The 26,300-nt window shown below is 39.3% G+C and overlaps 1 protein-coding gene across 2 annotated transcripts in view; it reads right to left on the reverse strand.

The window, feature by feature from the left end:
* Positions 1 to 242: 242 nt before the first annotated feature.
* The window catches only part of LOC117238983 (rho GTPase-activating protein 7), a 349,400-nt gene continuing 323,342 nt past the window's right edge, over positions 243 to 26,300 (reverse strand). For both annotated transcript variants that reach the window (XM_033504242.1, XM_033504244.1), the window contains 6 exons: positions 4,774 to 6,484; positions 4,249 to 4,586; positions 3,879 to 4,030; positions 3,274 to 3,555; positions 2,960 to 3,139; positions 243 to 2,660 (listed from right to left, as the gene is read on the reverse strand). In XM_033504242.1, the coding sequence (XP_033360133.1) occupies positions 2,546 to 2,660; positions 2,960 to 3,139; positions 3,274 to 3,555; positions 3,879 to 4,030; positions 4,249 to 4,586; positions 4,774 to 6,484 (2,778 nt within the window). In that variant the 3' untranslated portion in view covers positions 243 to 2,545. The remainder of the gene's footprint in view (positions 2,661 to 2,959; positions 3,140 to 3,273; positions 3,556 to 3,878; positions 4,031 to 4,248; positions 4,587 to 4,773; positions 6,485 to 26,300) is intronic.

A 26,300-nucleotide genomic window follows, 5' to 3' on the forward strand; every position in this document is an offset into this window, starting at 1 on the left:
GCTAACTGATCGAGAAACGGCAAGATCATAGCACGAACGCGAAAACGCCAATGTATTGCTCGTGGTAACGCAAAGTATCGATTAAACAACTCGTGATAAATCGTTTTTAACTTTAACTGATCGTTCATTGCACAACTGAAAATCGTAAATACGCGAGTTGTAACTTGATTGTTTCGAAAAAACGCGTTTTGGAATGTAATTAAATGGCTCGTACGCGAGGTGTACAAAATAAAACAATCTCGTTTAATGAGTATATAATCGTGTTTCATTATTGTATAATATACATATTTACATATTCTAGTGAAACACGGATTACAAGAATAAAGACGACCATATATCGTTACAAATAACGGAGAAACATTCAGACGCGCTCTCTTGCCTGCTCTCTCTCTCTCTCTCTTTCTCTCTCTCTCTCTCTCTCTCTCCCTCTCTCCCGCTCTCTCGTTCTTTCTTTCTCTCTCACTCATTCACATTCGCGGTATTCCCTACTGGCGTTTTTTGGACACAAAAATATCATCGATATATTTCTTTTTTTTCCATGTAATTACTCTATGTGTCAATAATATAATAATTATATTAATAATAATAATTAAATATTCTCGACGCAGCGTTCGTAGAATAAAAATCTATACACTTATATCCGATATCCGTAACTTCATCTAACTTGTAAATGACTAGTATTATGTTAAAATACACTTATAATTCGATTCGATGAGGTGTATTATTTCTCCAGGTCGTTTTTTTTCCCGATTCGGTATATTTGTATAATATATTTTTTTCTTTTTCTTCATTTTCTTTTAAGGTGTAAGGGGAGTCTGAATGAAGGTGGTCCCTATGCGTTAATAGTGCATGCACAAACGTATCTTGAACGATGACGGATTCGTTCTAAATGCTCGACTGTCCGAGAACAATTGAAAAAAACAGTTCCCCGGGCCACCGGCTCGATTGACATTTACAATTTCAGACAGACAATTAACAATAGACGCTATGACGATTTTTCAACGCTTCAACATCGATAATACAAGTGACAATGACAATTGCTTAATTAACGCGAGTTTCACATCGTTTGCGCCTGATTGCAACGGGCGCGAGAACTTACACATTTACTCAAAATCCTTTCGCATTGCTTTATTAAATCAGATTAATCGTAAGATTAGGGCATTATAGGGGAAGGAGACGTAATTTTACGACGATTTGGAAAAGAAATACAATTTGAAATTGCACGTACAGAAATATCGAACGCAAGTGGACCGCGTTGGACGTCCAATTTTCACGTTGTTAGCTATTTTGTATATAAATGGAATATATGTAAATACATTGTATAATTGCGTATCCATTACAATAATTTCACACACGGTCCTCGTGGTCATCTAAATTGTGACATGTACAAAAAGAATCGATCTGAAAGAACTATGTCTCGAGATACTCGTTACGACGGCGCGTGATATGATACAATAGAAATATTGGCATTTGGTCCGAAAGAAACATACAAAATAGGGGCTCTTAAGTGCTAAACAGTGAATTAATAATATTGTGCGCTGCTTCATTCTCCTATCGATCGCTTGTATATCATTTGGTGAGATTAAAACATCGTGCGACGCGGAATATTACATACACAGATTGCAACAGCATTTGTAGCGACTACAAATCCAAAAATATTCTACGTCCATTCTCTCACATGCTTCGCGTATATTTTAATCGATACGATTATTGAAATCATTCTATCTAACCATTGAAAAAGGCAACATTATTTGCTACGTTAGCGTTCTTCTTCTTTACATCGAAACATCGCAAAAGATTGTATATTCCACAATGTGTTATCGCCGAAGACAAAAAGCATCGCTCAGTGGAACTTCGATTAACATTATAACATCTGACTATGGATATTTGCAAAAATAGTGCGCTGTATCCTACGTACACAGGGGAAACACGTACTAGCCCATTTTTAACTTTCCTTCGACTCGGTCTCCTGCCTTTTTTATTTTTTATTTTTTTTTCTTTAAATGACTTTCACGATCACTGGACGGCAAGATCCTTAGACAATAAAACATCACACCGAGAGAATTTTCGTCTAGAATTACGATAACAATAAATTCTTTCTTCTTCATCCTCTAACAACACGATTAATAATAATTCGTCTAATTCTATACATCTCAGGCTTCAACAAAAAATGCTTCACATCAATTAAAGCTCGTGCATGGTACCGTTAATGTTTCTGTTTTGCATTTCTTTTTCTTTTTTTTTTTTTTTTTGTTTCCCCTATTTTCAATTATAAATATCATCTCATTAATCAACTCGAGAAACGCACGACGGGATTCATATCTTTGACAGCGAGTTGTCCCATTACATCCTCCAAGATTTCTTAACTTCTTGGTCATGGTACCGATGAAGTGGGCGCGATTTGAATTCTTCTTTATTCCTCGTCAATGGTAGGCTGAACCTGTAGCACATCCTTCAGGATCCTGTGTTCTTCATGCTGATCATCCTGATCCTGTAAAGTAGAGAAAGGACCGTGCAACGATCTTCGTTGCACGGTTGCTTCCTCTCAGACTTTACTCTCAGGACCATCTGTTGTATGCTTGAAGGAGCTGCGAATTTTACTGAGATGAAGGGCAGCGAGGTGGCCGTAGCTTTTGTTGTACCATTCTGGAGTGCGTCCTCTGTAATTAAAATTAAGCACAATAGTATTAAGGATTATGATTTAAAATAATGTATGAATATAAAAATTGTAAAAAGGTTAATATGAACAGAAAATCAATATCTTTTATTTAAATTTAATGGTTAAGGTTGGGATTAACGCGATTTAAAGTATTTAAAACTATCAATCTACAAGGATATTGATTCATCAATCAAAATATTGAATCGCCAATTCATAATTTTTCATATTTTTAGGGATTTGAAATTTTTTTACAGTGCATATAAAAAGATTATCGATTCCCTAAATCCAAAGAATACGTACTTTGTATCCACTCTGGAGAGATGCATAATCCGTGATTTACCGCTACCACAAGGTTCGATAAGATAGCGCGAGGCTAAAACAATACCACGTGTTCCACCAGGCATAACAGGAGCATCCGGATGTTCTACGGATGTTTCTACGATGACGCAGGCTCCTTTAGGGAGATCGTTACGCCAGGATCTGTACAATGCAACATTACATAATTTACAACTCGACCCTCACATTTTACACCTCTTATAAATCAGTCTTGCTATTTGTCACGTTCGGTTTCTCGATGCAATTGAATATCGTGCCTCTCAAACACAAATACACACCTTAGCACACAATAATCCCTAGCAGGAAGAGGACTCATGTTCCCAGTGGCGTATTGAAAGACCTCCACGTTGGTGTCCAGTTTATTGACCAGTCTGTACTTTAAAAGCTGAGGATCCCAGATATGCCTTTCTCTCAGAACACGATGGAGAAGCTCGTTCGGTGGTGCTTCCACCTCGGTTGACACTCGCCACAATCGGAGCGGATGTCCATCTCCGACCTTCTTGTATGCCATTTCCACTGTGCTATCAGCTGGATTGTGCACGGTGACCCATCCTCGACTTCTGTAAAAGAAGTATACATTATATGGCTAGCTACATGTATATAATATTTTTTCTAAATGAATAATTTTCGCTGAAATTGGATGAAAATTATAGAAGAATTTGTATCAAATATCTGTATTCACCAGAACTTGTATCAAAAAGTCTAAAATGAATGGTATATGAAAAAATATATAACGCGATGAAAGAAACAAGACTTCACGAGAAATCATCCAAATGCCAAAAAGTGTAAATAAAAGCATAACTTTTTTTAAAGAAGATCCATCATTATATTAATCATAAACAAAATTACGACAAAAGGGAAGACAAACTTCAAATGTACGTACTTCTCACGCGCCTCCTTCAACAAGGCCGTAGTGCAAGCGTAAAGATATCCTCTCCAATCCTGCTTAAGTTCGGATCCCAGCTCCTCCAAGGCGACCGGTACGCTTTCCTCCATGTAATTGAAATGACACTGCGTCAACATATCCGAGGAGACCTGATGCAACAAGAAACAGAGAAAAGGGGATGAGATTAACTCGTATTTCCCTTCATGATTCGTGAGAACATATCCGAATAATACACACATATACATATGTATAAATATATATGTATATATATATCTCAGATTCGAGCGCGATCACAATCGCCGTTTCGAGACGACGACGGATGACGCTCCTCTCGAACGACCTGGACGTTCGGCATCGAGCCACTCACCATGAATAATTCACGATGCATCTTGACCAGATACAGAAGACAGTCGTGAGCGGCTTTGTTTTCCGACAGTTCCCTCTGATCGGGAATGCCCACGGTCTTTCTCCTACGTGGCGATACGCTGCTCGACCTGTTGGTCACGTTCGTGTTACTGTGGTTGAAGTGGAACAGGCTCGGTGCCAGGCACACGGCCAGGTTCGAGGCTGTCATTTGGTTGTAGGGAGCGTTGCTCGCTACGTGGTTCAAGAAATCGAGCAGAGTCTCCAACGCCTCCCGATGCTCGTCTGGCAGAAGCAGCAGGACGCATTGCACTGCGTCCGGTCGCAGATCAACAGGTACATCTGTAACAATTATGGATACCTGTAATTACCTTTGTTGCCGGTTTTAATTTAGTTTACTAATAAGTCATTAGTTCAGAAGGCTTACGAGATTAAAGATGTATGGATATCAAGAGCGTTAAAGATTCTGTATTGGTCTCATTCTGTCATCGATATGGATACTGATATATAGATGTACATATATACTCACGTTGGAAGATGGCGATGAAGGTCTCAGATAACTTGTTGGTTAATAGCGCTTCCGGCAACTCCCTGAAATACTGCTTAACGAGATCAGCCACATCAAAGGCCTGCTGACCATCAAAATTAATGTTATCCCCGAGAGTCTCGGTCATCATTTTCAATTTCTGTATCCTCGATTTGACACCGCTCTTCCTAAAAATTCCAACTTGGTCGAGGGCGTTCGCTCTCAACCACCTCAACGCAATTTGAATACACTTTGGTAAAGCCTGGCCGGTTCGCTGCAGAGATAACAACAACGGTACCCCGAAGACTGTTTTATCCTTGTAATCAGGGGTCTTTATCTTCCTGATGAACTTTGGCAATTCCCAGTTCCAACCCGTACGATGAGTTGGACAGTATCGTTCCATGCAAGCGGTCAGTTTTAACAGAGCCAATTTCCTCAGTACCAAGAGTTGCCCGCAGGACATCGAGGCCATAGCTCGTGAACACAGAGGATCCAGCGGTTCAGGATACAGTGATCCCCTTTGAAAACTGTGCCATCTAACAACGGTACCCTTGTGCCTTGGAGAATCCTCTTCCTGATCCGAATCACGACTGGCTACTGTCGAACTGCTCTCTTGACTTCCAGCGAGTTCGGAACTCCTGGACCTCGACTTTTCTCTGTAAACCGTCACTTCCTTGGACAAGAGTTTACCCTCTCTGTACGGATCGTCGCGGTGTCTGAAGCTCTTGTGCATCTTGTCTTCCCTCTTCAACGCGGCCACCTTGTCTTCCTTGTACCTTTCCTGACTTTGTCCCGACAACTTGTCCCTGTACCTTTGCGACTCCTTCCCAAGATTCAGGCTTCCTCCGCGACTATTTATGGGAGTTTTGGTCGGCGAATCCTTGGGACTTTGGGGATGGGCAGTCACGTACTCTAACACTTTAGCATGATTGCTGTTCGCGTCTCTGAAATACCTGTGTCGCCAACTGGTAGGTTGACACTCGGAGTCGCTGAGCGCGCCTTGATCCTCTCGGCCACGATGCAAGAACCTTCTCGCTCGATTCATCTTCGTACGTGTCGGCGTAGGCGTCGGGCCACCTCCTTGTGACCCGTCCGAGCAATAACTCGACGAATCGTCGCCGAACGGACTAGGCGCGTTGGTCAGAGGCGACGGTGGAAGATGATAAGGAGAAGCTGGTAACGTGACAGGTGATCCAGGCACGTGAAGCGGCGAACCTGGTAAAAGATCGTTGAAAGACACCGGCGCGGGTCCCGTAGGTGATACGTCCACGCAATTCAACTCTTTCATTTTTTGCTGCATCGACATCACGTCTAGAATTTGCGGGCCACTGATGACGATGCCGTCGCGGTTCTGGTGCTTTCGCCGTCGGGATTTCAACGACTCGACCCGCCTAAGGAAAGCTTTAGCTCCATCCCTCAGTCTCTCGGAGCCGGTTCTTCGAAATCTCGGGCCGATCTCATCGGGAAGCGTACCAGGTGGTAAGCTACTGTATCTGAGAGTGTCCAGCATCGTATCCTCGGCTTCCTCGGCTTCCAGTCGATCCTCCAACGAGTCCTCCTCGGATTGCAAGTTCTGCCCAGCAATCGCCTGTAACCTCTCGACGTTGGTTTGCGTCACGTCGCACACGCGGGACCAGCGTCTGGTTTTCTTCTCGAACGTCCAATTCTCGCTGAGGGCGCACTGTGTATCTTCGTCCGAATCATCGCCGCCACCCTGCAACGGTGTAAACGTATTGAGCGTGCGAAAATTAAGCGAGAGCGAATTTCAACGGTGCCCTTAATTAAAAGGAAAGTTACGAAACGCGGCCTTAATCGCGCGTCTCATTTGCATAAGTAACAGTCATAAACAAGAATTCTATCTTCTTCCATCTTCGACCATGCCTGACAGGTTTTGACGTCAATAACGTACGATGCAACGATTCGTTTTGGGATTTATTAAAAGAACGCCAAGATCTACGTCTATATCAATAAATTTTGGATTACACGCGGCAATATGTGGTTACCTCGAAACTTGATCTTTTTTATACTATTACGGTAGTGGGGCTCGTGGAAGATTACAACGAGCTAATGACGTGATTCAGAGGAGACGTGACTCATGATACACTCCGGTCGACCATTGGAGAGTGTGGAGAAACGTTTCGTGCAAGATTAACGACTCGTAGCGAATGTTTAGCAGCCACCAGTGGCACTGGTTGATAATCAATTTGCGTTTGATGTAGCGACAAATTAAGGACCACCGTCGAGGACGCTATCGTGTCGTGTAATTAATTGTAGAAAGTGTTTCAAGCCCCATTGCTTTTACCTATGGTCTCTCGCAATCGGCTGTGACACCGTACGTAAGTTGTGGAAGATGAATGATTCTTCCGGCAGGCGTGAGAAGAAAAAAACCACGCCTTTATGTTACACCAGCTCTGCCATGAAAATATAGTTTTTTAAAGAACGAATCATTTCCATGCATTTTACACGCTTTCTGTTTTAACGTAGTATTACTTTGGTTTGAATACTCTTGAAATCTTGAATTTCTGACTTACATAATTGATATTTCACATCGGTTGTATATAATAACGAACTTAATAAGGCATCAATCGCATTTTGCCTTCCTTGTTTGTTCAGCAGCTAATTATATTAACTTCTTTTTTTTTACTATAATTGTTGTATTCGATATACTATAGAAGAAACGCAAAGAAGAGAAGAAGAGAAAGGAGAGTTACGTAATGTATGTGTTTGCAAATGTACGCAGCTCTCGAGTAAAACTTCATCTGAGCACAGACACCTTTAACAGTATTATGTCACAATTATAATTTCTGCTAATTAAATTATTGGACCCAGCAAATTATCACCATACGATTACAGAACACACAAACGTCGCAATTTCTCTATTCGACTATTTCTTGATTTTGTATTTTACGGAACTGATACTGGTCAACTTACTATTGCAAAATCAACTCGATTTTTTCATTTGGTTAATTGCCAACTTCATGTTCTGTCGAATTTGAGAAACTATCCATTTTAGCCCGACAAACTATCGATTCTATCTTATAACTACAAAATCGTCTCAAACTTTGTAAGTTCTTCATCAAACCTCGCCTCAATCCGATGTTCCTCTACTTTCCCACAATGCAACTCTGAATTACCATTTCACGCTTTATTATCAAGCGGACAAACGAGCCGAGAGACTAACGTGGGATTCGACGTCTGGAAGAGCCGGATCGGGGCCACAGATGACTAAACTGAAACGCTGTTCCTTCTGACGACCGTAGGCAAAGCCAGTCCGTTTTCTAACAATAAAGCCGACGCTCTGTTGCTCGTTACGAAACTTGACGCCTTTGTTGTTTCCACGTAGGGCATCGGCAGGGCTGCGAGAGTTAGTCGGGAGAGTGTGTGACCTTACGTGATCTTCGCCACATGACAATGGACCAAGTTTCACCTCGTGTCGCTTCGCACGGTTTCCATCGGTGGCATCGTGGCATACAGCTAAACTCCTCTTTGCGCCGCTCGCTGTCCAGGAAGCGAGCATCACGACCTAACCATCTAGTACCGCAATTTTTTTTCCATTCTATTTCATGGCGATGCATGAGGACATAATGGAAGCTATGCCTCTACGTTGGCGCACGCCGACGAATTCTCTTGCCGACGAAAACTTGGCCTCAAATGTGTCTAATCGCTGTCACTGATGTACCGTTTCCCTAGCTTTCATGAAATCGTTATGAATGAGTGGGAGGATCTTGAGTGTTAGAGAGAATGTGATGATTAATACACAGCTGCATTGCATTTTATTTTAGGACACCAAATGTTCTTCACAGATCTTTAGGTGTATTTTTTTAAAGTATTTGACGAGTAGAGAGTAATATAATTTCTGAATGTAGGAAATTATCGGCTCAAAAGCTAGTTTTCTTTTCAGAATTACGTTGGGTTTGGTATAGGTGGTTATATTCAAACAGTAGTAAATCAAGAATTTGCAATAGTGAAGTAGAAACTAGAAATCCTGGTGGAGAATAACTTTTCAGAATAAAACTTTTCATGTAATGCATATTGCTGTAAAATTACTGTGTACGCGTATTGAACATTAAGAAAGACTTCTCCTGTGTATAATGAATTTTATAATGTTTATACTTTGATACTTGCAAATGAAAGCTGAATCGAAGCATAAATGTACGACAGTGGGAAAATAAACGACAGATTCGTGAATGTCGCTTATGAGAGACCAAATTACTCCGTAGAAAGCTTATCGCGTTTTAAAAGGATTGAACCTTAATGATTGCGGTGATGCGAGGAATAGACGAAGAGTATTTATGGATATTTACGTTAGCAGCTTAACGCTGTACAATCTGTTCTTTTTCCTCGGGGTGTAACGTTATTACGGTGATAAATTTTAATCGTAAACGCCATGCCGAGCAGTGAGATCGTTAAACGAAATTACCAGAGCATTCGAGGAAAGGGAAACGCGTAAAATGACATGCAAAGTGTTCCCTCTTTCCTTCTTCTTTTTTTCCTCCTCCTCGTCTTCTTTTTTTTATTCTTCATCGATGAACGTTACGAAGTCAGACAACAGGGCCATTTGATTATACGAGAAAATAATCAACGTGCTCGAATGTGGGCCATGGTTAAAAATACCCGGCATTGCAGAAATGGGATATCCGTTAAGAATAAACGGACTCCCGACCGGAATAGATTTTTCGAATCTTAGATGTCTCTCCAGACATTCACCATTCGATCACTCATTCTAACAGAAGCTATAATTTCCTGTCGCTGCATTAGAAGAAAAATTTAGGTGATACTGAAAGTCCATTAGAATTTCGTTACGAACGACAACCTTGACACTTACAAGATTGTATATTATATCCTAAATACACACTTCTTAAATTAATCAAAAAAAAAAAAAAAATAGGATTTGTTTATAGAAAGATTCCTATGAATTACAAACTGGCTTAAGATAGTACTGTTTTTAACACAGTGTTTCTTTTTTCATGCTATGCTATATCCGAATATAATCAACATTCCACTACATTATGTATATTTTACTAGCGTGTATAGGGACAGCGTGTTGTAAAAATAGAATCAAAGAATTTAAGGGCTTCTAGTATATAGTACTCATCAAGGGGAATGAAGAATGTTGAGTAAACGTAGGTTCTAAATTCAGTGCTGTTGGTGTAAAATGTAATTTTCTTTCTCCTTATAGGGGTAGCTAATGAATTTCATTTACTCGCCCATAAGACATAACGTAGTTGAATTGTAATATTAAATGAAAAATGCAGTATATGTCAGACAATATGGAACAAGGTGGGAATGTTGAAAAATACACATCCGTTGATTCACATAATTTACATATTACAGTCTTGTAAATTATGTTCCATGCCTTTCTATGATTTTTTGTTGATATTAGATATTCCTATCTTAATTTTTTTCAATTGACGTACTGGCAATTCCTGAGTAAGGCGGTTGATTGGTTTCATGTTATTTATGCAAATATGATCATTATGTCCCATGTTATTCTTTATCACCAATATACACCTAATATATTATTCAAGCACATATTTCTAAATCTATTTCTTTATTCATATCCAATATATTCCCACGAGACGTAACTAATTCACTTACAAATACACAATTTTATACTTCATTACAAAAAACTTGATTCCTCTATTTATATCTATATCTAAATAGCTCGAATAATTGATTCTATATTCTACACTCTTTTTACGACGCACCCTAAATCCTTAACGTCTTAAACGCATACTTTTTGACCGTATATATTTCTTGAACGAAATTATCGAGAAGCGACGGTTGACGAACAGTAATTCTTGTGAGACGGAGAAGAATGTGTCTCGAGGTACACCCGGTTGTCCGACTGGTCCGAACGAAGGGAACCTTATCCTCAAGGAGAAGCGGGCAAGTCGAGTCGGAGGAGACGGGGAAGCCGCGTTTCGCGTACGATTATCAGCGATCCGCCACTTATACTTCTCTTACATATCTGCATTTCCGTTCCGGCGTGTTACCACACGACGTGACGATTCTCGTACGTGAGTTATTTCCGCGCGGGTTCGTGCTGACCAACGAGCCGTGTCGCCCCACGTTGCTACGACGTCACTTCCGTCTAGGCAGGTTGAACAAACCCTGGTGTTTTATGCGTGACAATGGCTCGGGAATGGACTCGTAAAACGAACAGTGTTTCGTGCGAGTTTTATGGGCTTCTACTATTTATTCTGCGCGAATGTTAGTTTATCCTTCTTTTTTAACTGCCGGTTACGTGTGTCTACTATCTAGAGAGAATAAAATTTCCCTCTCCCCTTCTCCAATAGGACGCACGTTCTTATTATTTTTAGAGTCGATCGAAGTCTTCAGATTCGATTTACGCGCCAACTGTGATTTTTCAATTTACGATAGAATTGCTTGCTCTGAGGATATTTGAAGATCAGTTACGTGACATAATTCGTAAAGATTCTGTGATGATTCTGTATTCTTATAACTCAAATTCCAACTCTGATAATCCAAGAAGTATATATGGGATTAAACCAAGCACACGTCCAATCTACCGTAATATCGGAGCAACTTACATCTAATCTCCACGTCAAATCTCTAACAGTTAAAGTTCCTTCATAAACAGTATAAACTTTGCCACAGGGTATGAAGACAATTAAACTTGTAGAAGCCGTAAACAATCCTTCAACATACTCATCCGATTAAAATTCGTACTATGCATACTTCGCGTGCTTCCTAAATTACCAAGCTGGCAACTCGAACGAATAAAAGTCGCACAACGTTCATTGCACTCCGAATTTAGAATACGATGACGGTACAATGACCCAGATCGCCGTTCTCGCTTGTTAAAAGGACCCTTGGCACATTAGTCGTAGCCCTCTCGCGTTAAGTATCAATTAAACGTTGCCTCGCTCCCGATCTCGTCGTCCCCTGTAATTGGTCCGCCAGACCAATGGATTGCTTCCTCTAAATCGATAATATATTTCTGGTCGCTGGAGAACGCGTATGAGAAACTCGTACAAAATCATATACTTAACCCTGCTACGTTCTTCCAATCATTTTCGATCCAATTACGTTGCTTTAATGTTGAGAGGTATCTTAGGTTTACGAAAAAAAAAAAGAAAAAGTAGTTATAGATGTATACAATTCCTCGTTTCAACTTTACGTTACACACCATTAACATTTTTGAAATATTTTTTATTATAAACTGAAGGATCGTAATAACGCTAATGCTTTAAGTCTATAACTTTTCAATTTATACAAGAGATTGTGTAATTAAAATTATGTTTATTAAATGCCTTCATAATGAACGTAACTAAATGAAAGTAACTAAAATAGAATTTAAAAGTTGAAATATAGTACCCACATTAGTAATAAAACAAAATCACTTGTTCTTTCCATTTTGGCCCATGGTGCCCCGTCATAATTGTATACACGGCTTTACCCTGTTATACGATCTTGTACGAATGTCTCCTACCTTCTTCTCGTTTTCTTTAGTTTCTAACTCGAGTATATGTCAGTTGCTGCATTCTCGTTACGGGCCAACCAGAAAGAGGTTAAGTTAAAGTAGAAGATAGAAAGAGGCTGAGTTTCAACCGCGAAAAATATCGCGTGCGAATGTTGGTCTTCATTAAAAATTCTTTTATCCGCGGTCTGATATGTTGGGTCTTTAAAAGGCCGCGCGCTTGTGTCACTTGAGAGTACGTAGTCAAAGTAGGATTCTGACACGAGGAACGAGATAATGTAATATCTGATGTGATGTGACTGCGGGAATAAATGATTTGAGAGATGAATAAGTTAGTTACGGAGGAGTTGCTGTAGATGGAAAGTTGGTTGTAGTTTGAAAATATTCCTCAATGGTGTTATTCAATCTGGAGAAACCCTGGAGTTCTTTAATGATGTTGTTGGATGGATTCTTTACGTTACGCTATCTCTTTTTTATTGCGAACATTAAATAAATTTATCTTGAATATCGATAAAAATGTATATGTCCGACATATTAACCCTTATAGAAACAAAATGTTTGTCTTCGCCCACTATCATTAACAGAAATATGCTTTTTCTAAAGATCTTGTAAAGAAAATACAACGCACTAAAAATTAAGCCCAGTTTATATCTTCCTAAAATACAATACAGCATATACTCTACATGAAATACAAATGAGTCAATTGTTTTTATGATAATCATTCTTCAAAACGATTTATAGAACTTCACATAAAATAAAGGAAGCGCATTTCAAAGTATTTTACCAATGAATTTTAAACCGTCCATTGAAAAATACATCACGAACCCCTTTTCGGCTCCACCATACACGTTCAGTACCAAACAAAATACTTAATGAAATCTTTTCCGCAATCGAATGGGCCGCTTACAGTCGAATCGAAGAAAGAACGTTTGGGACAGGTAGGGGTTGAAAGGAGTATCAGCATTTTAAATCATGACGTCCAGAACGATGTATCATCCGGTAGGATGGAAGGAGGAGGACAAGCGAGTTGGTGAATTCGCACAGTGTCTCCTCGGTAGAAACAAGAGCGAGCCGAACGAATTGTGAGAACAAAAACGGCGTACGCTTCTCACGAGCCTCATCGATTCTGCCCAGTTGAAATCCTCCCAGTTCGAAAGTATGGTATCGTTTGTACGAGGGGGATACCTCGATCTCTCGACCAGCCAAAGAAATAGAGGAGAACGACATTCCATGGATTTCCATCGCGGTTGCTCTCCGCTCGCCAGGCCGCGGATTTCTTCATTGACAATCGTGATTCAGTAACGAGCCTCCGGGAATCGTACGGTTCGCGAAGCTTTCTTTTCCCTTTTTCCGTCAGCTTCGTGTCGATTCACGGGACGAACGACAAAGACGATCGTCTCGAGTCGTGGCAATTAACCACCTCACGAACCAGATCTGGTTCCCTGGATTTCCAGCCTCGACGACGACCTCTTTTTGCCCACGGATTTGTCCCTAGCTGACCGAGCTTTTCGTTATTTCTCACCGACATATCGTTACCAATAACCATTTCCGCTCCATTTTCTAACAAGGTCAACGATGAATGGATAGATTCTTCGCGCGACGTTTCGACACATACACGTGTCTTTTGACGTTGACGCTAGCTTACGTACAGTCGATTACGATACTAGACTTCCTGTCATTTCCCAATCCACCGGCGTCAACTTTGAAAAGTTTTTACATTCTTGGCTTATTCGTCGTGGGAGATTCTTCGATAATGCTCGGTTTTAGATAGATGTTGTCGATCTCTATGTATGCTCTGCAAAGTATGTTTCCGTAAGAGTGTTTCTATTGAAGTTTAAAAAGTAGATTTTGGAGATAAGCCAAGAAGTATTTAAGTGTGGGATAATTTTGTAAAATATTTTAGGATGAAGTAGATACTGTAATGAATTCGTATTAATTGGCTTTGGCTAATTTAAGTAGATTACGTTGGTACGTTAAAAATAAAATGAAGAACTTCAATCAACTGAGTGCGGTAAAAAATTGGCAAGAGAAAAGGGGTTCAAAGCGGAAATCTTGGCATAGTATAAAAGCAACTTTGAAAACCACTTAATCTGATGCCATTAATTGCCGCCACGGTATAGTTGTCCTCGCCTACTTCTCGCACATCCGGTACCATTCTCGCACAACAAGCAGTTGCGTCAATCCGAGAATACTTTTACGAGATGTGAATTCCATTCCACGTGAAGGATATCATTCATTATACAAACTGCCTGACGCGATGTTTCCACTCTCGGCCAAAGAATCTGACAAGCTTCGCCTACGTTCGCGTTTCGAGTAAAAAAAGTACAGGATAAACTGAGAACTAAGATAGAAATTTAAAAAAAGACACTTTAAATATATGAAAATATATTTATAGAAGACTAAATCTATAGCTATTAATATAGCTTCCGCGATTAAAAAGGTTTCGTGCTATTGCTATTAATTAACTTCCGCAATTAAAAAAATTCTACGCTATCGCTATTAATTAGTTTCCGCAAATTTAAAAAAATTCCATGTTCGTGGCATATTTTCACATGCTTTAACAAGTCCCGCGCGTTCTTAAAATCTTCAAACTTTTCCCTGAATCATTTTACAAAAATAAATATTAAAATATGAATAAAAAGTGAGTTTCTAAAAAAGAAATAATCAAGTTTGTAACATGCTATGTTACAAACAGAACATCAGCTTTTGGCTGGTCGATTAACTGCACATAAGAAGCTTTAATCGATCGTCGTGATCGAATATTCGAATCTTCTTCGAAGTATTATGGTAATTCATTGAAAATGCAAATCGATCGTCGAGTTAACACGTAATTCCTAATTTCTGTTGAACAATTACAGATTTACGACTCGACTATCAGGTTCGAAACAATTTAAAAGAGATACCCTTAAATATTTAATTTAAAATAATTAAACGAAATCGAATATCATATAAATTAAATATCGATAAAATCCTCATTGGAAGAGGTAATACAAAGAAGTAAGAATACAAATTGATTATATCAAAATCATTAAGAGGACAAAGATACAATTTACAATGAATTCGAAATAAAATTATCAAAACTAAAACATAATTGTCGAATAACTTTTGACGAGCACAAATTTATTGTTTATATATTCGCAATGAATAGGAGTAAAAGCTGAATATCCTATAGCACTGAAAACGGAAAACCGCTTTATCGTACGATTTCACCCTCAAAGCTTTAATCAACCTCGCGAGAGCTAGTCATTCATTCAAGAGCCATCGTTGCACGTTAATGAACTGGCGTCCGATCTTAGACCGCCTTCGCAAGAACTAAATCCTCATTTACTAGATCTAGATCTCGAGCTTGATCGACAGATCGGGCCCGATTGTCGATCCTTTCTCTCCTTCGCTCCTATTTTACTCGACGTCGATTTCCATCTGTCCCCGTGGCGGTTAGTTCGCTCCTCGTAAATAGCAGACGCTTTTACGTTAATCGTCCTCTCAACCATAAGCGAAGAAGCAACTTCCAAGCAAGCAACAGTGTCCGTGTGAAACGTGTTAGACTATCGGGATGCAAATTTTCCCTGATATCAGCGAATGAGTTTGCTAATTTAGACGGTTATCCGCTAATACAAAATTCCAACGCCGCTACAGCGCTGGGCTGTTTTATTAACGAAAATAGAAAGGAGCCTCTGGTATCGTCGACATGCAACTAGCACTCTGTGTTAAACCAACCGATAACACAGCCACGAATTAAAGGAATACGTATGTGTTTTGTCTTTTGAACAGAATAAAATAGAGTTACTTGAGTCAAGCGGGTTATTTGAGACAAGCAAGTAATTTGTTTTGTGATTCGTTAAATTCTGTTATAAAACAAACTGCTTACCTCTTCATTAGTGACGTGGTAAACAATGAAATATTTGGTATACATTTACATCTCGATGGCCATAGATTTCTACGATGATATGATATGTTCTACCCATCAAAAGGAAATAAATTCGTTTAATGTTAATATTCCCAATCGTAATTATCATTATCCAATAACGCGTATATATTACTTTATTTTTGGAAGTTTATTTTATTAGTGCTTCTATAGTATCTCCTCGCTGGCTTAAGTAACACTACCACAGAGTTATTCGAATCATTTCCGTTTCTTATATTTTTTCTTGTTGTGTCTAAAATATTTTCTCATTTTTTCATTATCATACTCGTATTACAATGTACAAAGTTCAAGATTGAATTTTAAGACAACTCAAGTAACCTTATCTTATTATACCCTTAAATTCAATTGGAACTAAATTTCTTATTTGAATTTCATCCGTCTTGCAGATCGACCTCACCTTTTGATGTGGGTGGAGTTAGTTGTTTCCGTTCACGGAACGTATCGTACATTTTATTACTGCCCTTTCCTTTATTATTCTCGCTAGCGGGCGTTTTGTTATACTCGTGTATCTATATAGTTTAACGAGAGAACTTGTTTGATTTGCTCCAATTAAGATTCAGTTTAAATCTTTGCGGAATTAATTGCACCGCAAATAACGCGCGGGTTTTCGGTCTGCATTTACCAAGAATGCTGAGAAGAACGCTTGCGGCAAGTATGAGAACGCTGACACGCGATGAAAACTAAATACCTACCCGATGAAACGTTTCGAATTTCTACATATATCGGATATTTGTGTCTGCCGATGCATTTTTCACAAATTCGATATTGATTTTTCATTAATCAGTTTATTAGCAAAGTGAATAAAACAACTAAATAAATAAACATGTTCGATCAGGCCTGATTATAATCGGATCAATATCGACAAGTATTAAACGGGGCATAATTTCCAAAAAGAACTTGTTTACTCGCCGAGCGAACTAGAATATACTGAGAATCGATTCTATTTGTATGTTCTCCGTCGAAATTAATTCCCGTATTTGTAAGTATCTCGTTTAAATCAAAAATCAAAATATAAAATTCCAAGTCCTCAAAATTTCTCAAAAAGTACATTGAACTACTCGAACTATTCATTTAAATTTGCTATGGTTTTCACATGGTTTGTAAATCAACTATTTCCTTCTTTGTCATATAAGAACAAATTTCTCAATCAAGGGCTCAATGTTGAAGAACATGTGGAAAAATCATGATAAGTTCATTTTTATTAATTCTTTTATTTCAATGTCTTACTGGTTAATCACTTACTGGTTGAGATAGTTACTTGATAATCTGTAAAATTTTTTAAACTATCAAAAAAATATTTAAGATTGTCTTGTTCGGTAATGTACGGAAATATATATCTAATTCAAACTGAATGAAGATATGTTATTAATGTAAGATTAACAGAGAATGTACTGAATTTTAAAAATCCTTTCCTGTAAAATTGGAAAAATGTGATTTATCAAATTTTTCCCTTGCGATCTTCAATTGGGCAAGGCGACTTTGAAGTTGAAAATTCATCGGGCACGTCGAGTTTCGAGTTCCCCATCCCTGTTGGCGCATGATGGCGGGTCGAGTTCCGGTTCCACCGCCGTGGTACACGTATTGTATACACGGGAAACGTGGTCGCTGTGCCAAGGCGCTCGGCCGGCGACGCGACGCCACGCTGTCTGGCGTACACGTTTCTCGGGCCTCGAGAGCTCTTTCACAACTCTCTCACGGTGAAATCATTTCGCGGTGCCCGTCGTTCCGCCCGAGGCTATGCGTGACACTTGTTTACCACGCAGCAGAGCAGAGCCGGGATAGCCAAAACGGAAGAGAGACCGCGACACTTATCCCATCGCGGAATCCGCGTCAGGGAAAGCTGAACCGTTTGCGCCTTTTTCCAAGCATTTCCAATTCACCTCGAACAGATTGAATGTAAATGGGAATTAACGAGACTCCGTCGTGACTCTTCCAACCGGCCATTATTTAATTTTCACGCCGTTTTGGAGAGAAATTTCCTCGGGCCGCCTTGTTCGGCTAGAAATTAATCGCGCGAGCTGTGAATAGTGGCGTGTTTGATTCTGGAATGCTTGAATGGAGGCTCTGGTAGCTGGTCTAGGCGAGATTTTCCCGGCTGATATTTTAGGTTTATGTAATAGCTCTTGAAGTATAGGTTGCGGGGTAATGAACTATCGTTTCTTGCGAATTAATGCTTTAACGCTCGTGACACTTTGATGGATTGTTATTTAATTTCCTAAGAGGTCGCTAAATTTTAGGTAAATATTTTCTCTCTTTAGATTATTATTAAATTGCGATTTTTATTATATTAAAATTGCTAATGTAATCTTAAATGCAAATGAAAGTCTACAGTTTATAATTGTTACTCTATTTTATAAATATTTGCAAAATTATATCAGAAACTATTTTTTGAATAAATCTTCTATTTTTGTATACCTAATAAGAAATTAAATACGTAAAATCTTCAGTTACGTAGTATTACACGAAGAAGGCTAATACAGGTAATGTCTTATTCCGTATGAAGAAATTTCCAAGGTCCTCCTTTTGATTTATATAAATGGAAAGTATTACATTGTTCGCTTAAAGAATGTCTGACTTGTTATTCTCGATTGAGCGATCCTTCGATCTTACAAGACAGTTTTTAAAAATATCATAACGTCGAGCCAATAATTGTCGTACAACAGATGGAACAAGATAGGCCTTCCTTTATCAAGCAATCTTGAATTTTACATGTCAGTTTTCGAAGTAATGCCTCTGCGTGTTTGATTGAAACGTAGGATCTTCGACGTTCACTTTCGAGTGCAGTCAAGAAAGAGATAGAAAGATCAAGATTGTTATCCTTGTTTCCAAAGTACTAGTACGTGTATACAACCTCTCTAAACATCCAATATTGCGCAACGCGAACAAACCGACGCGAGGTAAACTTTGGAATTTTTCAACGCAGAATGCAATTAACACTCCCTGTTTTTTTCATTCTAATGAACGCAGACCACCACGTTGAAAAGACTACCTGCCACGCCATTAACATAGCGTGAAAAATTCCACTGTGAAATTGCTCAAACCACGTTGCAGTTCCTCGAATTCCACCGAGATACCATCGAGATCGTTATCGAACCTTGAAATATCGGTGATTTCGTACACGCGGTCCTCTACACTTGCATACGACATTTACACACTACTCTATACTTGCATACGACACTTACACTCTAAGACGACTACTCTATATTCGCACATTAAATTTACACACAGAAGACACATTTACATTTACGCATTAAAAAAGTAGAACCAAGGCACACAGTTGTCTCACCTACTGAATATCGTAACAAATAATATACTTTTGACATTTTATATACTATATACATTCTATGGATTTTTGAATGCACAAAAATCTACAGTCAGTTACAAGCAATATTCGCATGAAAATTATAGAGTAGCCATTGAAGTTATAAAAGTTGCAAACATCATTCAGACACTGTCTGCCAACGCATTTGCTAGTGAGTACGTGCTTTTACATTCACATATTACTTCGTGCTCACATATTACGCTTACGTACCACACCACTCTTCACTGGAAGGTCGCGCAGATGTAACGAACGGACGTCGTACGTTACCTGCCGGCAGGACAACCTGGAACGAATGCGAAAATCGTCGCGGCGAGTTACTTAACCGAGCACCACGATCGCGACTCGATAAAATCCCGCTCGTACGAAACGAGCACGCTTATCGGTACATAGCGCGCAACACGGGGATCGCGATAGCGAAAACGATAGTCTAACAGTGAGGTAGCACCTGCGGAAAATCACATCAGACCGGGACCGATAAACCGTAGAGGTCAGCCGTTGTGCTCGATAAAACGTCGATCGATTGCGTCCTAGCGAATCGCCAATAAGTCGACAACTTTATTCGACATCGGTTATCGGGGTCAACGATGCCAGCTCCTTTTAAATGTTCTTCTAAACGTGTACTTATACATTTTAACGCGACTCCATTGTTAGTCTCCAGCGTGGAGCTGAAGGGCTATGCAATACAGGTCGCTTAAATTCCAATAAATCCAGGATCCGGATTATAATCTTCGCGGAACAGGTAGTGATTTTGTTCTAAAAATATAAAACTAGTCTCATCACAAAGGCAGATCTATCGAGAACAAGTGACAGAGATATAATATTTTTCACTTACTCCCATCGTGTCTATTCACTTTGTTAATAGTAGGCTGCGGGCGTTAATGCAAATTTGGATGTTTAGATATATCATTAAAAATATAGAACCTACATAGAATCCATATACTTTGCTTTAGATATTTTGAATATTTTCGTATATTACATTCATTCTATATATTGTTATATATTTAGATTTTTCATAAATGCATAAACAGTCGCTTAGATTTGGATTACATGTAGCTTTGAAATGAGTTCCAAAGAAATTAAAATATTTATTACACTGCGTATTTATCCTCCTACGATGAATGAACTTATGGAAGTAAATCATACGTTTCTTGAAAATTGAATAGTGTACCTACTCATATAGTGAAATTAAGAAATTAATAAAAAGCGAAGTTGATCAGTTTTGCTTATGCGAGGTTCACATAGCAGAAATCGTAGATCGGCAACTGAAACTGCTGTCGGTGTTGGTGTTTGGATCAGCGTGAGATTGGTAAGACGCCGAGAAATATCGTGTGACTTGTTGCGTGTACGTGTCAAATGGTCGAAAGGATATAACAGGTTTAACTTAATTTCGTGAAAATATCGCATTGGCTTATCTGAGTGTGCCAGCGGCATTCTTGATGCCCGTGGTGCCTGCACCGATTGCACGGTATTAAAACGGTGGCCGAGCAAACGGTTCTCTCCCGTGGTCGGGTTGATTTAAGTAAAACCACGTATCGCGGTCTTCATCTCGGTGTGACTTACGCTAATTGGCTTCTGAACGGTCCGATGGAAATTTATGGTAATACGCTGGCTCGCCCGCGAGCACGCTAACGATACCACACGGTTCTATATTCTGTTGCTGCTCTCGCACGCCAAGTTTCATCGTCGGCTCGACCGCCTGTACGAAGGATGCCCAACTGCGTACAGAGAGCGTCATCCCTGATAACCGTACTGCAGCTAAATAAAGCAGAGATATGGTAGGCTCAGTGGTAAGTGGCCGCGAGAACTTGAACGTATTACACGCCTCTGTTTGCGAAGATCTGCCTCTGTTTTGTTTGGAATCTTATCGGTGGATATGTCATAGACTTGAGATTTTAGAGATTCGAGCATAATATGACAATAATGTAAGGAACTAAATTACTCGTACTTCGGTGCAATTTGACTAATCAATCTGCTAGTAATTACATTAATACAATTTTGTTCCCTAAATCTTGGTGAATTTGCAAATATTCAGCGTACTGTACCTCTATATGGTCGACTGCTGTGTTGGAATTATAGATTTAAAAAAACATATTTTCATTACATTCTATTTACATAACAACCAAGCTTGTCGTTTCAAAAGCTTGCCTAAAAAGTAAAGGATCATATACGAAGATCCGTTGTACCTTTGACAGTCGATCAGCGAGGCTTTCTCCAAAGAAAGAACTCAGACAACATTTCTCGAACTCGAATACCCGTGACACGATATCGTAAACGATGTGATTGTGAACAAGAAACGCGACGTGGAGAAAACGACCCTCTCATCTTGACACGAAAACATCGATCAACCGATTGTCAACTACGAATCCAACGTGTTAAAACGAACCAATACAATACAAAACCAATATCTGAAACGTATACACTGGTCGTAACAGGATAAAACGAACAGAAGGCAACTTAACGTAAAGTAGGCGAAGAATATTTTCAAGTTCAACGACCTAAGAAAAACTGGTGGCGGAAAATTGGCGCCGGAAACATCGGTGAACGATCGAATTATGTATGCCGCAAAAAAATAATTTAAATTTCCAACTGTGTGAAATCCAGTGGTCGCGTTGCGTACAGGTGCGAACTTGTGCAACGGACTACTAAAAACTAGATCCAACGAGCTGCGTCCCCGCGGATCGTTATAACGGTCTGCCATAGAAATGCGTATATATGTCCTCACGCGACCGCGGGACATTTATATCACGTTAATGACCGTTTCCAGCCGGACAATATGTCACATCGTGGCAAGAACATGTTATAGCTCCAGTTAGCTACCTACTTTTGACGAGGTTCGTCTTGAAAATTTCGAGTAACGAGCGAACCAAGATGCTTTCCAATGGAAAAACGACGCAAGACGAAAGATGAAACGCTTTCAACGGTTCCTGTCGAACTCGGGTTCGTTTAATCGGGTGTTTAATCGGGTGATATAATCAAGCTAAGAAAGTTTCGAACGTACGATAAGTGTGCGCTCGTTCGCACGAAACGCGTTCGCAATTAGAGGAAGAACGTATAATTACTAGGAAAGCGATCCTGATCGAGATGGTGATTGGTTCGATCTGGGAAATCGGAAATTATTTCCTGCTACGATTTCATTTTTTTAAGTAAGACGAGAGTTGTTGAATTTCCAGGAAAGGAAGTGGATCTTGTAAGGGGATAATTTTGTTGGATATTCATGGCGTTAATTTTATGATCGACGATCTGTCGATAATTATACGACGAACTGTGTCAAATTTCCTGTAGACAATTATTTATTTAATAAGCTATCTTGATGTATCCTCCGTGGAAAGTTGGACTCCAGAACGAATTTATTACGATGGGAATAAGAAGTATTTTTTATTTCTTTGGGAAAAATAATATATGTATAATATGTATTTATACGTAACAAGTGGATATCAAGGCTGACTGTTTGTGGAAGGATTTTATTTGAAAGGAGTATTCATGGAATCTTTTGAATTGAAAAAGAATTGTGAGTTATAGAAGGAACAAGCAATCAAAAGACCTAAAACAATAAACCTGTCTTCATAAACATTCCACCTCCACAACAAAATTGTTAGCAAATCAAAAGTTACATCTTCAGACACTATATAAGGTTATCATACATTTGAAAACAATCAACATAACCATCATCCTTTGAATTCTCCGACCGCGTTGAATCGATTTCCATTTACCTAAACACGAAGGATTAACTGGGAAGATGGTGAGATCTATAACTCCAGAGAAACGATCCGCAAAAGCGGCGCCTTATGTCGAGGACGAAAGCTCGGTTGAGAGGAGGCGGAGAGAGGAACGAGGCGGTTCTCTGTCGTGGTCGGTCCTCGAGGCAGGTTGACAGGCGCAACAGCAGCCGACATTCCTTCGTCAATCGGGTAAACCGGTTGCCATAAATTCGCGCGAACGAACGCGACTGTCCTGTGGCCCGTTTCAGCATTTTCTGCCGGCGATACCAGTATCCGCTTGCCTGAGTACTTTTTCTCCTAGTACGGCGGGGACGCTGTTTCTCGATCCGAGACGCGTGAACGTCGATCGCCGGAATAAATCGCGCGCCACCGCAAAAACCGTATTATTTTGCAACAAGTTCGCCACAGGCTCGTTGATTGCACGTTGAAATAACCTCCTTTTCGTTCTTTTTTCTTTGTTTCTATCTGTTTTATTCTCGATAAAATTTCCGCCCGGGTGAATTAGCTCGAAGTTTTTAACGATCTATAGATTGTACCGGCGCATGGTGAAATATTGACTCGAAGTTGCGTCACGTGTTAGAATATTTTTCATCACAATTTCGTTCAAACGTTGTTACCGACGGTAGGAGTGATAGCTTTGTGTCGAAGAGTCGTTTCGTTTTTCGATTTCAGTATGTGAGAGATCTGACAAGTTTCCATTAATCTGTGTCGTCGGAAAAGCGGTGAAACACTCAATCTTCGTATTTTTTTCTCCAGTGCTAATTGGACTTTTTCCCGACAGATGAATATTCATCGACAATTTATTAGCACGCAAAAATCGAACTTTTCCAGGTCGAAACTCGGTTCTCTATGTTTCACACATGTGTCCAATGCGCATTTTTTTCCACTCTGATTCTGATGGACAAAAAGTTCGCGCATCTGTTGTCGCTTTCTCGTTTGGAACGGAAATTTGTTAAGCCACTGCAACCGTACCGGAAACGCCAAAACGGTACTAGTTTGTGGGGTGCTCCGAATAAAACTTGTATGAGCACGTTTATGGCATATATCGTTCATTTTCATCCTTTGGTGTAGCAGAATTTTTATATTTATTGTCTGATATACCTTTCGTAATCGATTTATCAAATTTCATATATTTTATACAAAATATAAATGAGAAGCATTTTCGGAGAAACAACAACAAGATTTCTAGATCATTCTAGATCACATGATTCACTGATTTCAAAATTTATCTAATCCATCGAATAGAACGAAGTGCTATACGAAACGATATATAATACTAATAATTATTTTATTCTTCGTTGTCAAACATTTTGTTCATTGTTTGATTGAAAAATTACTTTTCTATAGTTCTATAATTTTCACGGTATGTATATTAAATAAATATTAAATAGAAGTTGCATTGTCATCGACACTATTCCATTCACATCAGGGAACATGTGCCATGTACGAGCACCTTGAAACGACAAAGATTTGCTATGCTCCAATTCACCTATATAAAAACTAACAGTAATAATAATAGAGTCATCCTGACTCTATTATCCACATTCTTACATTTACCACGAAAATTGATTCAAATACGCATTGTAGATTCAGATACAGATATGGAGATTATTAAATTCTCTCCGGTAACTACCTTGTCTATATACTAAATTCACATCTTCCGCTATCCATTCCATTTTTTGCTTACGCTATCAATTCAAAATTCTCTTACCAGAGACTACAACCAGTTCACCGACGTACTCAAGGAAAAAAGGATCGTTCCCATATTGCTATTTTCACGGTCGGCTGCTTCCTCAAACAGACGTGAAACGGTTATTTAAAAAGAATTAGAAAAGAACGTAGAAACTTTAAACTGGCGCTCTCATCGCTACGGAACGTCGCGGAGCGGATTTCATCACGCTCTAGTATGCAGCAGGCGTGCATTTGCGCAATCGAACGCGGCTGGTGCAGGTGCAACTGGCAGCCGTGCCGCGCAGTCTGCCAGCCACGACTTTCAGTAGGGTCTCGCGTGTACCGAACCAGTTTCCAGCTTTTACGCGGCAACGACAACGATCACCGTGACTGTCATCGTCGTCGTCCACCTCCTCGTCATCCCTGTCGCTCGAAACGCGGCTCCACGTCCGCAATTATTGCTCCTGCACCTTGGCGAGGATGTAACATAGAAAACTAGAAACGTATTGGTACAAAGTGGAGCGAGAGGGGGCAAATGAGAAAGGCGGTAACTGCATAGAATGCCTTTTATAACGAACCACTCTGCTCGGTAATTAACTGTTCGCCAATTAATGAGTCCACGAAGTCTTCGTCTTGTTTCCGTGGTTATACACAGAGAGGGAAGAGGTGTGTGTGTGTGTGTGTGTGTGTGTGCGCGCGCGCGCGTGCGTGCGTGCGTGTGTTTGTGTATGTGGAATGAATATGATGGTCTCATTTTGCAGAAAAGATTTCTTCAAATGAATAAACGATTGTGAATATTTGTGGTTAATAAAGATGTAGTTTAGAGAGGTTTATTTTAGAGTTAAATGTTTAGTCTATCTACTAGATTATTTATTAAGTATATTAGAAACTTTTATAGTTATGGAATTTGAAGTTAGTCGAGACACTTAATACTTATACATGCAAACACAATATAATTCATTTTTAGTAGAAATTACATGACACGTAAAAAGATTGATACGCCCAAAAGATCAACAGTTTTAATGACGAGTTAACAGGTTAAATGGTCCTATGTGTTCGCTAAATCGCACACTTTGTATAAATTAAAGATTCTATTTGATATTTATATTATGCTATCTTTTGTATGAGATATTTAATAGTGAGACATTTAACAGTTCTACATTTTCTTGTGAAATTTGGAAAGAGAAATTTATTATAGCTTAACACAAGTTAAGATACGATAGATGATTAAGATAAGAGAGACGTTAAATAGTAAAGTTTCGAGATTATTCCTAGATTTTGTACTGGATATGGTTAAATCGATTTGAAGAAAAATATGTAGTCGCGGTTAAAACTGGTTCTCTTAATTGAATATAGGATGCCAACGGGCGTTACTTTATGGATATTGGAAAGTGAAATTGAAATTTTCTTCTAACTTAACAGTTAGTTAAATTAATTTTACGACCGTAT

The sequence above is a fragment of the Bombus vosnesenskii genome, unplaced genomic scaffold (assembly GCF_011952255.1).
Source record: "Bombus vosnesenskii isolate JDL3184/JDL3185 unplaced genomic scaffold, Bvos_JDL3184-5_v1.1 scf7180000013788, whole genome shotgun sequence".
In the NCBI taxonomy this organism is placed as follows: Eukaryota; Metazoa; Arthropoda; class Insecta; order Hymenoptera; family Apidae; genus Bombus; species Bombus vosnesenskii.